General features: G+C 38.6%; 1 protein-coding gene across 4 annotated transcripts in view; it reads right to left on the reverse strand.

The window, feature by feature from the left end:
- RPS6KC1 (ribosomal protein S6 kinase C1) overlaps positions 1 to 15,757 on the reverse strand; it is a 98,179-nt gene that overhangs the window by 38,582 nt on the left and 43,840 nt on the right. For 3 of the 4 annotated variants that reach the window (XM_007672354.3, XM_001511049.5, XM_029047222.2), the window contains exons 8-9: positions 12,414 to 12,535; positions 8,621 to 8,713 (exon numbers count right to left, since the gene is read on the reverse strand). In XM_007672354.3, the coding sequence (XP_007670544.1) occupies positions 8,621 to 8,713; positions 12,414 to 12,535 (215 nt within the window). Of the gene's footprint in view, positions 1 to 8,620; positions 8,714 to 12,413; positions 12,536 to 13,611; positions 13,888 to 15,757 lie in introns of those variants that run through there. The other variant, XM_029047223.2, reaches the window with a different exon arrangement.

The raw sequence follows: 15,757 nt of genomic DNA on the forward strand, positions 1-15,757 counted from the left end.
ACTGTACTAAGCACTTGAAAAGCACAATACAGCAATAAAGTTATGAACAAATGCATGTGCTCCTCTGTGTTGAAGTGATTTCCTTGGGAAATATTTTTAAGGTCTATTACTCTGAACTATCCTGAATCCAAATGCTGCAAGAAAGAAATAAGAATCAGAGGTTCCAGGACACTCCAAATACTCTATCAGATAATCCCTAAGAAACAGCTGTATACCCAGACACTTGAAAATGCTACCAATTTTTCCCTTAGGAAGACACTTTTGCATCACATCTGAAAATAAGTATGTATTTTTTAAACATCCAACTACATACCTAAAGAACTGCAAAAATGTGGACATTTTTCATGCTTTGTCATTTATTGTTTGTGAATTGAATTTACCCAAACCAAACGGTACCTAGCATATTTGCCAATTTTCACTTTATCTTAAGCAAGATCAGCAGGGGAAAAAAACAAATTTTTTTGATAAATAATTTAGCGATTACATTTTACATAAAATCTGTGAAAATTCTCAATCTAATAGAATGTTCACAGATATCTTTAAGGCTTCTAAAGGGAATTGGTTAACACACATTAATTCAAAGCTACTGCACTATTAAGCATTCATGTACAATAAGAAGTGTCATAACAAAAGCCCATTTGCCCTGCCCTTAATTACACTCAATTAATCTAACCATAACTTGTTGAAGGCAACTAGGCTATGGTTTCTGGAGCTTATTATAAAACAGAACTGTACAAGTAAGCACTGGATGAGTCCTCAGCATATATGCCTTTATACACACTGCCATTATGCCATTACAGCTTGTGGGGGAAAAAAAACCAAATAGCTTGTTCCCATAATTAAAAACTACAATAGGCATGATGACTATTAATATATAAAAAATAAAGAATAATGAGAATTATATACTTTTTATTTTCTGTGAAACCCTTAAATCATCATTCATATTCTGCTTTGCCGCGGGGAGACTTTTAATTAGGAAATCCAACCAGACTCAGGCACTGGGGCTTATGTCTCAGAATTCCCAATGTTTGTGGCACAGTGCAAAACCTGGTACCACATCTTACCAACACCCTCCAGCCAAATACTGCCTCTCTCACCCCTTAGTTACCGAAAACGTTTTTCCATGTGGTTTTCCACTCCCACAGGTGCCCTTCTATCACTAATCATGAAAAGCAGCGTGGCTCAGTGGAAAGAGCCCAGGCTTGGGAGTCAGAGGTCATGGGTTCGAATCCCAGATCTGCCACTTGTCAGCTGTGTGACTGTGGGCAAGTCACTTAACTTCTCTGTGCTTCAGTTAACTCATCTGTAAAATGGGGATTAACTGTGGGCCTCATGTGGGACAACCTGATGACCCTGTATCTACCCCAGAACTTAGAACAGTGCTCTGCACATAGTAAGCGCTTAACAAATATCATTAGTCATGCCACCCCGTTTACCATCTTGATAGCGATTTAAGCTGCTATTTCTACACCTGAAGTCTACTAAGGTAAACATACCTCTCTCCAGTAAACAAAAACAAATATTAAAAAGGAGTCATGTATTTCTATCTCTCATGAAACCTAGTTTAAAAATCACTTCAATTCAGCAAAGTGTCAATGATCATCCCAATTCTTAACTGTGTATCATATTGAAGATATGAAAATAATGATTTAGTGAGCAATAAACCTATCACGGGCATTGAGTTTACAAGTAAGAGATCTTCATTTCTATATTTTTCAAATAATGGCCCTATGACTGTATATCTACCCATTAATTCCTGAAATCAGTTTCTAAAGGCCGTGCCTTTGTAAGTAGACTGGATAGAAAAAAACAACATACTGGGTCTGAAGCAGAATTACTGAACTGCCAGGAAAAATAAACCACTTGTACAGCCCTTCTCACCTCCAAATGCTTTAAAACAGAATCTTTACACATGTTGTTCGTTTATTTTTGTGACTGGGTACACAGGAATGTGAAGGACATTTCCAAGGTTAAAATCAAGGTTAGAACTCAGGACTTCTAAACTTAAACTTCCAAACTCAGATCATGTCATCCCGTATTAAAATAAACTTATTTGTCCTAGTTCTATAGACTGTGTTCTGAACTTCATTTGAGATACAAATTTAACTCTTTCTTAAACTTAAGCTTACATTACCAACCCTTTAAAAGAACACTCTTTTTCAGAAATATGCAGTAAGTCTACTGAATAATAGACAGTTAAGTCATTTTCTTCACTTGTTAATAAAATCTAATTTCCCCAGATTTTCTCATTTACTAACTGGGACACGGAGACTTTTTTATGGCATCTGTTAAGCACTTGGGCACTTACCCCCACACACCCAAGCACTTTCACAAATCTTTCAAAACTCACTTTGCTCCTATTTGGAATTTACTTTAGAGTGCCTCCCCATCTAGATTGTAACCTCTTTGAGAGGTTCTCCCTCAAGCACTTAGTACAGTACGCTGCACTAAGTAAGCACCCAATATATATTATTGATTGATTAAATCCCATAATGTGGCTTCTGCAACCCAAAGCCACAGTAAGACATTCCCAACCATGGGTCTACTTAGCAAGATACAGAGGTGAGAAAGGGCAGATGAGGGATTTTTCTAGCATTGCAAGGATTAAAAGGAATCTCTCCAAACTCCTGTCCCACCCTAATGATGATGATGATGATGAATAAGAACGACCATAGCAGTATTTGTTATACACTGCATCAGGTGCTGGGATTGATATAAATTAATCAGGTTGGACAAAGTCTCTGTACCACATGGGGCTCACAGTCTAAATAGGAGGGAGAACAGTCATTTAATCACCTTTAGACTTTAAGTTCGTTGTTGGCAGGAAACTTGTTTAATAACTCTGATGTACTGCACTCTCCCAAGTACTTAGTACAGTGCCCTGCACACAGTAAGTGCTCAATAAATACCAATGATTGACTGGTTGACTGATTTCACAAAGGAAGCTGAGGCACAGAGAAATTAAGTGACTTGCCCAAGGACACAGAGCACCTAAGTGGCAAACCTTACCCTCGGTTTCTGCAAGGTCTCTGAGGTCCGTGGCAGAAACCAGGAATCCCTGCTGTGGCAAACTTGGGTTCCCAAAGCCCATTCTATCACTCCCCATATATGCTTTCTTCACATCCCTCTAATGAATCAAGGTTTTGAGCTTCCTGAATATCACAGCTAGATTTCAGAGTTGAATAATTACTTCAGGACCCAAGAATTGACCCCACCTTTGCCAAAACCCATTTCAACCTTCAAAATAATGCCCAAATAAAAATCAAAGCTCTCGTTTGGGTGATCATATCAAATTTAATTCCTACTTTTTCTGTTAGTAGTACTGCCCAACAGCTTTTAACGGAGTTTGAAGATTTCTTTTGTACACAAATACAGTGAAAATGTAAAATCCTGCATTTTAAATTAAAAAGACTAGTTTGAAAAAGAAACATGCCAAGAAGTTTAGCTATAAGCCTGCTTAGTATCTGAGTTTTGTTGTACATTCATTATAGTGTGTTGAAAACCCTGCAACTGCTTGCGGAACACTGAACTAGGCCCTTAGGGATGTAAAGATGTAAAATGAATAATTCTTGCCCTAAAAGTTGCAATCTCATAATGGAAACAATGGAAAACTCAGCATCATTGAGACATATATATATATATTCTCTTCTATATATACACACACATATATATGACAAGTGTATGGATGAATAAATAATTTAAAAATAAATACATGAGTGCTGAGGTGGTTGATCTAACAGCATGACTAGGAAGGCTGAGGTATGATCAACTGAACATTCAGTGTACTTATCTCCACTTCCCTGTTTGTGAATATTTTTGTGTTTATCTTACCTGTTAGACTATAAACTCCTTGCAGGCAGGGAGCATACCTTGTGCTTCCGTTGCACCTTATAATAATGATAATAATTTTTTATTGTATTTGTTAAGTGCTTACTACGTGCCAGACACTGTATTAAGAGCTGGGGTAGATATAAGGTAATCAGGTTGGATGCAGTCCCCATCCCACATACGGCTCACAGTCTTAATCCCCATTTTAAAGATGAAATAACTGAGGCATGGAAGTTAAGTGGCTTGCCCAGGTCACAAAGCAGACAAGTGTCGAAGCCAGGATTAGAACTCAGGTCCTCTGACTCCCAGGCTCGTGCTCTTTCCGCTACGCCACATTGCTTCTCATAATAATAATATTAATAAAATAAAAATCTAGTATTTATTACACCTATGTGCCAGGTATTCCCAAATGCTTAGTGCACTGCTTTGCACTAAGTATGTGCACAACAGATAGTATGGCCTAATGGAAGAATGGTTCTGGGAGTTGGGAGACCAAAGTTTTGGTACCAGTAATTTATTCATCCATGGTCATACACCACTTGCCTGCTGTGTGACCATGGATAAACAACTTAATTAACTTGTCTTTGCCTCGGAGTTTCCTCATTAAAAGTGCTTGACTGTAAGCTCCTTGGGGGCCTGGGATCACGTCTACTAATACCAATGTACTAAGTGTTTTAATATAGTATTCTGCATACAACAGGCACTCAATAAATGCTACTGATTGATTGGTCATCCCTCCTTACCCCTTCTACCAAAGTATATAAGAATATTGTAAGGGGGAAGAGATGTACTTAAGGAGAAAAGATTTTCTTAGGGTTAGTTTGGAAGGCACATCAACATCAGGCTCAAAATGAAAGAATTCAAGCCCAAAACATGCCAGGTGATCTTGGGTTAGTCTCATTACTTCTTAATTCATCTGAAAACCTGACCTGTCAGCCACTCTCACACCTATGGGTCAACTTCACCCATAATGGTGTTATCTTCAAATATGAACAGCAACAATGTTATATTATATCATACCCTGAGAAGGTGGGTAAGGAATAAATAATTAATAGTTTAAATTATAAAAGCACTTTTAGCTCTCTGGTAAAAAGGAACTAGATAAATCCAGTATATGACTATCATTATGATAAAGTGCTTCTGAAATGACTATAAATGCTCATCAATAATAAATAAGAAATGCTCTTAAATACTAGGGAGAATGACTAAGGTAGCAAGGTATTAAGTAGAATTTATAAATGAGCCCCTTACTATGACAGTATAATAAATCATCTAAAATTAAACACTGAATATTAAATATCAGCACATCAACCTTGTAGGACTGTCAGTGACAGTCCAATCATGCAGGAAACCAATTCCTGGCAAGAGAAAAGGGGACCAGATCAATTCAGTTCCCTCTGCCCTAGAGGAGTGGATTGAACCAAGTGAAAACGTTCCTCCTTCGGAGGGTGCTATACCAATAGCTCCTTCACTCCAAGTTAGAGAGAAACTGAAGACCTCCCCTACCAGAGAAGGTCTGAAGTGGGTTAGAACAGGTCGCTTGAGTTATCATCCTAGGTTGTAATAACTCTGTAGCTGAGTAATGAGGGCAAAGACCAGACATGCAGTTCATAGTGCGTAGCCTTCCTGGCCTCCTACTAGCTTGTTACATTCCTGTGCAAAGAGTGGGAATGTGGCTGGAAGGGATAAAAGAACGTGAGGAGCTCGGCACAGGAGGCTGACACTACAATCAATTCTTTAAGCAGGTTCTCAGTTCTGAACTCTCTGGGCTAAGGTTCATCCATCAAAATGGACTATATTTTCTGGGATCTGAAGTTGTAGTGGGATAGAGTATTATTTTAGAAATAATAACAATTGGAATTAGCCGCTTAATTTTGAATGATTTACAGTTCTGCTCAGAAGAAGGCTCTTTCGAAGAAATGTTCATCCTTAATTCATACATACGTTACCGAGCTCCACCACCAGCTAAAATGTTTGGATTACCAAGGCTTCCATCAAATTTCAAGGAAGCTATTGAACTTTGAAAAATGACTGAAGAACCACCTGACAGAGAGGAGCTCAAAGGAGTGCCGAGATATTCAGAAGGACTTAGCCTAGTACAAGATGCTTCATGAACAAAAGCAGCCTTTTGTTCACCCTAAATCAAGCAAATTTTTCAAAAAGTTAAAAAAAAAACACTACTGTCAGTAGAAAAGGTTTCTACTTCTGTAGCCTCCTGCATATTACACTTCCTTATGCAGTTAATGTTGGAAATCATGCTCTGAATTACTTCAATAGAAAATAAATAAGAGTTCAGTGATATTTATTGCTACAGAAACTGCACTTAAAGGTATTTCATGTTATTCTTCCAGAAGCTCTGGAAGAGATACGAATTTACAACTTCTATAGGAAAACATACCCCATAATACAGTCATTCATGATACATCATTTTCAAGGACTATATGATGGCTACATCATGTGGTACACCTGCATATGTATATTTTATTTTAATTTTCAATTGTGTACTCTCTTAATTATCCTATTTTAACTTGATATTCTTGAACAACGTCCCATTATCTAGTAGCAGCAACTTTTATTTAGCAGCTATTTCATATGGTACACTGTACTAGATGCTTGAAAAATACAGAAATGACATTCTCTCAGCCCACAGAGAGGTCTTAGAGGGGGAGACATATTATTTGTAAACATTTTTTTGCCTGTCTCTCCCTTTAGATTATGAAATCCTTGAGGGCCAGGAATTTTTGTCTTGCTTCTGTTACATTTTCCCAAGTACTGAGTACAGTGCTTTGCACTCAGTATTTAGGCACCCATTAAATAGCACTGATTAATTAATTGATCTGTTTTGTAGGATATCCAAATTCATATTATTACTGTTAATAATATTCTCCCATTCCAGGTGCTAACCAGTTTAAAATCTATAAATTTAAAAAATTGTTTTCAAGGTTATATTAAAACTAGCAATACACATGAGTGCAAAATTTATTTTCTCTGTTACACTCCAGATTTAGGCTACTGGCTGTGATAATTCAAAATCAAATGACTAAGTACTGCCTTGATAATGGAGAAAAGCAAAGATCCTCATTGTTCCGCTACGTAAAAACGTTAGAGGTTTCATAAATCTATCCCTCTGCCTAGGGGCATTTCTGGAGAAGCCAAATCATTCGTGGAGATTCAAGAATAAATTTCGGGTACCCTAGTACTGAGAGATGCATATCTAGATCTGTGTAGCTGTCCTTCATATTTGAAGCTGATGCTACTGTTGATGAGATCCCATTCATGCCTGAGGGTGAGGTTGATAGGGCCTATGCACAATCAACACTCTTTTCCATACTGTAACCCATAAAGACTTTCCTTTGCCTCATTTTATAGGGCAACCTTCTCCCAGGGAGCTTAGAAAGCCTCAATCAGTAATTTATTAAGCATCCTCAATGTGCATGGCAACAAACTATGTGTACCGGAAAAAACAAAAGAAATGGAATAAGCAGTTCCTATATTCATGAGGTTAACTGTCTAATGGGGAGAGATCAAACACATCTGTCTCTTCCACTAGACTGTGTTTGTTATATTGTATTGTCCCAAGTGTTAAATATAGTGCTCTGCACACAGTGAGAACTCAATAAATGCCCCCATTGATTGACTGATTTTATAAGCAGCATTAAAAGAAGTGTATCTATGGGGCCTCCTCAATGTCAGATTGCTGGCAATGATGCAAGTCTTTCAGTAAAAAAAAGAGGCAGCTGATATCCACTGAGAGGTTTATCTACTATCCGACCCTCCCAGGGCCTCCTATAGAATGCCTGCAACTGTTGGTGACAGAGTAAGAATGTCAAGCATCCCAGAGAATGTCTGGCTTCAGAAATGTCCTAGAACAGTCAGAAGAATGTCTTATGGAGAAACACACGAGCCCAGCAACATGAAGACATGGGGCTTTCATGGTGGACAGTGAAACAAGCCTCCACAAATTTAAATGGTCATCCCACAATTCACTGCCGCTCTAGATTCTAAGCTTGTCTCTAGACTGAAGTGTGCTGTGGGCAGGGAACATTTCTACCAACTTTGTTATAATGTGCTCTCCCAAGCACTGCACAATAAGCGTGCAATAAATATGATTTGATAGTCCAAGTAACATGTGTTTATGATGGTTACAAGATGAATAATCAACAAAATAGAACCAAAGGGACCAGTTCTTTAAAGATCAATATTCTTGGTGTCTGAGAAAATGCAGATGCCTAGGGGTTCCTTAAGAATGCTAATAGAAGCCCCAAAATTATATCTACCCCTGCACTTAGTACAGTGCCTAGCACATAGTAAAAATACCAGAAAAAAAATTCAACTGGGCTAATTGAGATTTTGCTTGAGCACGGGATCTGCCTGCCTGGCCCCAAGTAAAGCAAAGTAAGCTATTTCCCCCCTTCAACAAGTAGAGCCATGCATAGAAGCTACTGAATCTCTGCCTTCTGTTACAGTCACACCTCAGTTTAATGCCCGGAAAGTGCACCAACAAGTCTTTCCCCTACTGAAACAACTGACACTTTTAAAAAACCAGATCCCATTCTACTGACTGCCACCAAACATGTACCCTATCCTTTAGCTCAAATATATTTTGCATGACCTTACATGAATTGCTTAGATTAAAGCTTTTTCTCGTCTGCTTTTGTTATTTTAAAGTGCAGATGCATTTGAGTCATTTTCTCCTTTTGTTTCATATTCTTAAGATCTACAGCTTCAAAGACCGAATGTCAGCATGGAGTCGATTTATGACTGAACTCTTGAAGAGACACTGAAGAATTACCTTGTCAATCACCCCAAGGACTCTGAAGGCCTTCAGTTCCTCGGCAGGGCTCCTTAGGTTCCAAGAGGGCCTTGAACTTAGTGATCCTGGAGGCTAATGGAAGATATCAAAGATTATACATCAATCAGGGTGGTACTTGAAGGAAGACTGCCCGCTGAAGCAAATATCAGGCCGAAGGAAACTAAATTTATCATAAATCAGAGAGAAGGAAGATGAAAGGAGAAGTTTTCTGTTTGTCCTTAATGTTAAAAAAAAGATGCAAGTAAATAAATCAAGACTGCATTGAAAACAAAATTTTTAAAAAGAAAAATTAATGAGTTGATAGACTTTCCAAACTATAATTCAATTCCAGGGTTTTGCAGCTATAATGAAACTGGGTAACAAATGAGTGAGTAGTCCAATAATCAATCACAGCCTTATATTCACCCTGGACACTACAATGGTAATTTAGAAGGGGAGAAAGTAGAAAACAACTTAATAATAAATAAACTGTTAAAAAAGCTACCTTCCTCCCTCCCTTGTTATCCTTATTATTGAGGTAGAGCTCTGTGAAACTGCTTAGCATAAATACCCACCTTAATAAGACATGAATTTGAGTTTATATTCAGTAATAGGAAGGACACTATTATTAATTATTAATCCTGATATTAAAATAACTCTACTAAAGGACCGGATGCACAGATGTTAGGTATCTAACATGCACTACTGAGCCAAAGCATGTAACATGTTAATGTGATGCCATTTGGACTTTTTTTTCCATAATGACACAGCATGAGATTTGCAATTTTTTTTAGTCTCCCTTCACCCTGGGATGAGCGAGAATGAGTACTCAACACAAAAGTCTTAACTTTACTTCCAAGAAACATTTTGAGAAGAAAAAAATGGTTGGACAGCATTCTGCACATTTTTCTCAGTTGAAAGAGGCCAAGGAAGACAAAGAAGAAATTGTCCCCACACCTCCATATTCTATTTGAAGAAAATGCACTTGAGCTAAGAAACTTTCAAAAAGTCTGTCCCCATTCCTTAGCTCCTGACCTAATTTGGAGGTAAGAATTAGATTCTTAATTTAGATCTTTTTCTCTTACACTTGGTATCATTTACTCATAAGGAAACAAATACTTTCAAGTTCCCCAGTATCACCAATTCAAACTGCTTGACAAACAAGAATTCCAGCAAATTATTTTAAATGAAAAATTTAAGAAAGGTACAAAATGATACATAAATAAATCTTGAGTTAATTTCATATGACTCTGTTGATTTCCCCAAGCAATGGAAGGTTTAGAAAGATGAGAAGATGCCTAACACATATTAAGACTAGTAATTTCTATTTATCCTTCCACCTCAACATTGTCAAAAGCATTTATTAAGCACCAATCTGTGTGGTCTGGTGTAATACGTGCACCACAAAATAAACACAGGCATATTCTGTGCCCTCTAGGAGATCATATTAAAGATGGACAGCATTATTGCAAAGAGATATATAAGCAACATGGCTTAGTGGCAAGAGCACAGGCTTGGGAGTCAGAGGATGTGGATTCTAATCCTAGTTTCACCACTTGTCTGCTTTGTGACCTTGGGCAAGCGATTTAACTTCTCTGTATCTCAGTTACCTCATATGTAAAGTGGGGATAAAGACTGTGAGCTCCACGTGGGACAACCTGATTACCTTGTATCTACCCCAGTGCTTAGAACAGTGTTTGGCATATAGTAAGTGCTTAGCAAATCCATTATTATTACTATCACTATTATTATACTCAAAAAATACAGTACAAAAACAGAGGCAAAGGAGGGAGGAAGGCAATGGTGAGTGATGCGGGGGCACTGGAAGTTGAGACAAGGAGTGGCCACGGCTGTCCTGGTTATTCAGAGAAAGCTTCATACTCTACCGCATTGTATGCTCCCAAGAGCTTAGTATAGTGCTCTTCTACACACAATAAATGCTTAATAAATACCATGGATTGAAGGATAGGTATTGCCTATATCCTTAGCTGCTGATCTTTCTACCTCTGGCTCCCTGCTTTCAGGTTACTTAACTGTAAATAGGAGGGAAAGGAATGGGAGAAAAGAGGAGGATATAAGAGGAGGAGAAGGGAAGATAGAAGAAATAGGAGTTAAAAGAGAAGTTGGGAAGAAGAGGAAAGTGAAGAGAATGAAAAACTACCTATTTTTTCCTCCCGAGAAAATGAACACTTTTGAGACATTCTCTAAATGTTGCAATTCTTACATTTAAAACATCAATAAACAAACCTAGCAGGAACCAGCCTTTGCCAGACTTTTAAGAGATGTCCCCTTTCCTTAAACAGAATTTATATAAAAAGTATATTGTTCTCGTAACATTCAAGACAGACCGGGATGAAAGAAAATTCTCTCTCTCCTTTTCATTGAGGCTTTTCAACTTCACTTCAAACAAGTCTTCTTTCTTTTTCATCTGAAACCCTCTCCTTAAACTATTCTTAGGGCCACCTAAGTATAGAAAGGAAAAGAGAAAATAAAGATGTATCTTCCCTTTTTCTTCCTTTTATTTTGAAGAAAAATCTGGACAATTGAAAAGTTTGGAATTTTTGGATTCACTACATAAGAGCAGTCACTGACAATTACAGCTACCCAGGGTTGTAGCAAAATTTAAACTGGGGAAAGTCAGGGTTGAGAATGGTCCCAAAGGAAAAAGATAAGAGAAACACATGGAAAAGGACCATGAGGGCTACGTTGTACATGAAAATCATTTGGAAAATACCTGCTTTGAAAAGGAAAAGGCTAGGAGGAACTTTGGAGACTATTTAATCCAATGACAACAAAAAATATCAGGAAGTCTGCAAAAGCCTCCCAAGACATCAGAAGAAGTTTGAGAGAAAATGGGAATCTGGGTTTTATTTGGTTTTCATGGGGACCTATGCTGGGAGAGAATTCTCTACTACTGTTACTGCTCTGATTCCTAAGCATAGTGCTATCAAAAAACAATAGAGAGCAATACAACTAAACATTTGATGTCAAAATATAATTTGGAGCCTAAATGGTTAACAGATATAATAATAATAATAACTTGAATTTGTATAACATTTTTCAAAAGCACTTTCATATTAGCCCTTTCATTAATTATCACCATTTTGTGGAAACTGAGGCACAGCAGGCCTTGGGGCCATGCTGGGGCTAGAATCCTGAATCCTGTTTTTTTGTCTGCAGGCCACACAGTGTCCTACTAATCTAGACCTAATTTCTGATTCCAGGCAGAGAACTTTATTGAGCTAATGCTTACATTAAAAGTACATATTTTTTTAAAAGCTATCCCCTGCACTGTACAATGGTGCAATAAAATTATGACAGAAAATTATTAGCAGTTAGCTGACCAATGTGTTTTTTTGATATCCCTAATATATCGCTCTTCTGACTGTACTTTACTCGATCATCTCTCTGACTACGCAAGTAATATTGGTTGCCTTTATTGATTAGGTGTGGATGAGAGAGGTCAACAAGAGGGGAAAAAGGTATGTCTGTTTTGATTTAAGATTCAGAGGTTTTTCTGAAGTCGTTAATGCTTTTTTTCTTCCATAAGGAGGGACATAAAAGAACATTACTAATAAGGAAGACTTAAGAAAAATCAATATCATGTTCCTTTAGGCTTTCAAAAAAATCTCACACTGTTAACAGAGGAAAAGAGTAGAAAACCAATTGAATGTCAGGAAATGATTAGGAAAGTCCAAAAGAAATAGCCAGCCAAGACAGACAGCAATCAAAAGCCAGAAAGTTCATTCATACTTTCATTTCTTCATTTGTAAAGAAGGAAATAAAACTCTACCCTAGGTATGGTTCCATCATCCGGTTGAGGTTTTCGACAGAGACTGGAGAGTCTCTCGGCTCGCATAAGGTATTCCGCTGTTCTTTTCTTCACTGCTTCTCGACGTGTTGGACTTGACTCACCTAGGAAAACGTACAGAAAAAAGCTATAATAAAAATAATGAAATAACTAGAAAGCAGGGAGACAGAAGACTAGCAGCTAAAGACATGAGTGATACCCACCCTTCAATCAATTGCATTTATTGAGCAATTATTGTGTGCAGGATACTCTTCTATACACTTGGGAGAGTACAATACAATAGAGTAGTAGTATTATTTCAACATTCCTACTGCAGACTTGTGTCTGTTCTCCAGCACTTAGACTGTGAAGTAAACCCCTTGGGGGAAAGGGACTCTTTCTTAATAGACTTTCCTGTAGTTAGCTCAGTGCTTTACACAAATCTATGCACATTGTAAATGCTTAAGGTATGTTGGCAATGGTAATAATAAATCAGCCTCTGGATAAGTGAGTGTATTATAACCCACATCACAGCATTTTTTACCTGCCAAAATGAGTCAAGGCAAGGGGCCTCCTAAATATGGGCCAACTTTGGTGCAAGTTGGGTCCAGGTTTCCCTGCGGCCAGTCTGATGAACTTCCCCAACAGCCTGGAGTTGGGTAAAGGGTTTCCCAGAAATCCACAGGCCCACCAGAATCCCCAGAGGTTGGGGGGGTCTGACAACCAGCATAGCCTCCCCAAGCCTGGAAGGATCAACCAAGCCTGGAATGGATCTCCTCCACCCCTTACCCCCGAGAGCTTGCAGTCACCCGGAGGCCAACCAGTGAGCCACAAGGGTGATGCCAGGTTATAGGTGACATCACTCAGAGACTCATTTCTGCCTAATGGTGGTAAGCTAGTGGCTTCTGACGTTTGGCAAACCGACCAAGCTGCCAAAAATTTCAGATGGCAGGGGCTTGCCAGCCTGCTGTACCCCCTTCTCCTCACAGCAATGCTGAGGATTAAATAAGAAGTCATTCAATGGTATTTATTGAGCCCTTACCCTGGGCAGAGCACTGTACTAATCGTTTGGAAGAGTACAATACCACAGAGTTAGCAGACACTAGTAGACACTTTCCCTGACCATTGGGATCTTACAGTCTAATTGCCAAGAACCGTACAATCTACGCAGTGGACATTTATGAAACTACAAAAGACTTACTACTGCTTCTTGGGCTATACTCTCTTGGTTTTGGGCTCCAACTGCTGGGATCTCCATCATTAGTCCCCACTTCCATGGCCATGTTTTTGGGCCTTGGCCCCAAACCTAGGTCTACCACACACCCAAATTTAAATGTGGTGGCAGCTTCAGTTCTCCAGGTCAGTGCATGATTAGGCAAAGCTTCCGCGACATCTTGTTCAAAAGGCCTATTTCCTTCTAAAATAACACCGAATTAGCCTGAAAATACCAGGCTAATGGAGCACAAAATTGAGAACACAGTTGTTATGTAATTAAATAACTTTCTTAAAACTTGCATTTTGCCACTCTCCTGCCGGTTTCCATGGGAACGAAAACAAGAACCAGAAGCCAGCAGCAGAATGGGACTCTTGTTGATGGTGGTTCCACTTCCATGGAAACAATGTCGCTTTGATGAAAAATCTAGAGCACACCAGGGCAAACATGCAAGAGACATGCTAACAATACCCCACAAAACTACACAATAAACCCTACCCCCCTACCTTTGTTTACTCTCTGAAAGCTGGGGGGAGGCATGTGCCTAAAGACAAGTTCTGGAATCGTGTAACAAGAATAAAAAGTCAGATATTGATTTTGAGAGCACTTGAGAGACAAAATTCTCAATACCTTAAGGAGGGAAAACTATAAATTTAGTTTAGTTTAAATGTTTGAAAAACTGGAAAAACACATGATCCTTATTGTTGTTTTTTGGGGAGGGGGGGGAACAAGTGGAAGAGGTAGGTTTTTTATTCTGTTGTCCAGAGCGAGAGCTTGGTGAATTGTGGGGAAATGGACTTTCTAGGCAGCAAGAGTCGGTAAAATTCCCTTCTTTTGGGCTCTTTCAAAATTGGGATACTGCATTTTAATGCCTTTAATTCTTACAGCTCTAGCTTTGGAAGTTTACTGTGGCTAAAACACCTCCCTTATCCTCTCAAACCTTTGAAGTATTTTGGATGTCTTGAATAGTGTGATTAAGGTTTACTTCAATTAAGCAACAGACAATGACAATTCTATTTAGCATTTAGGTACCTTTGAAATTTTGCTTACCCTTTCTTTGAATGGTGTCATTCCTCTCTAAGTTTTAGACATTACTAAGTTTTGGATTGATTTTGTGCATAGTGAAAGCTCAATAAACACCAATGATGATGATACTGTAGTCCAAGATCCTGAATTAAGCAAGAGGAATATTACTTAAAAAAAACTTCCTATGCCCCAAATGTATTTGCTGTCACCTATGCCCTTGGGTTTGTGTCCCTATAGCCCTTTGATACTCACCCCATCCCCACTGCATTTAAATTCATATCCTTATACTCTGCTGTTTCCCCTCCCTGTAACTTATCTGAATATTCCCTACTATACTGCAAACTCCTTGAGGAAAGGAATTGTGTTTACCAGCTGTACTCTACTCTCCCAAGAACTTAGTTCAGTGCTCTGGACACAGTAAATGCACAATAAATGCCACTGATTGACGTGAACCATAAAAACAAGACTATATTTTTGAAATTAAAACCTCTTACGCCATTTTAACAATAATAAAACCCCAAAATTATCTATAGAACACCCTGTTCTAAAATGCAAGGGTTAAGAGCACACAACCTCATGCTAAGGAACACCTGCCCTGCTGGTGGTGTTTGGTGCCACGCATGTGCACATGAGGCATTGCTTCCACAGGGTAAACTCATAAAACTTATTACAGCAAGTACGGTCTATTGGGAGATTTTCAGTAAAGAGGAAACAATGCCAACATCAACTCAATTGTGATGCACAGAAGCATTGGACTATCTCTGGATAAAATGGGCAGTTGAGCATTTTTCAGTATTTTAAGATATGTCGCTTTAAGGAGGTGTCTGCAGCAACAACACAACCACTCTCTTGGAAATAGTATACAGGGATCCCCATGGTTCCAAATGACCAAAATACATAAAATCCTGAGATACATCATGCAGTGATTGCTGATATAGCCTTGAATCTGTAAGCATCCTCGACATTACAACCAATTGCTACAGGGAAGAGAGGTCCTTCTCCACCACACCACTTAAAATCAGTGACTTGCAGACCGGTGACTTTGCTTTTAGCAGTGGCTTGGCCAGGAGGCAGCATAAATGGGGCAGAAATGGAAGCTATGGAGCTC

Source organism: Ornithorhynchus anatinus, chromosome 19, assembly GCF_004115215.2.
Source record: "Ornithorhynchus anatinus isolate Pmale09 chromosome 19, mOrnAna1.pri.v4, whole genome shotgun sequence".
NCBI lineage: Eukaryota > Metazoa > Chordata > Mammalia > Monotremata > Ornithorhynchidae > Ornithorhynchus > Ornithorhynchus anatinus.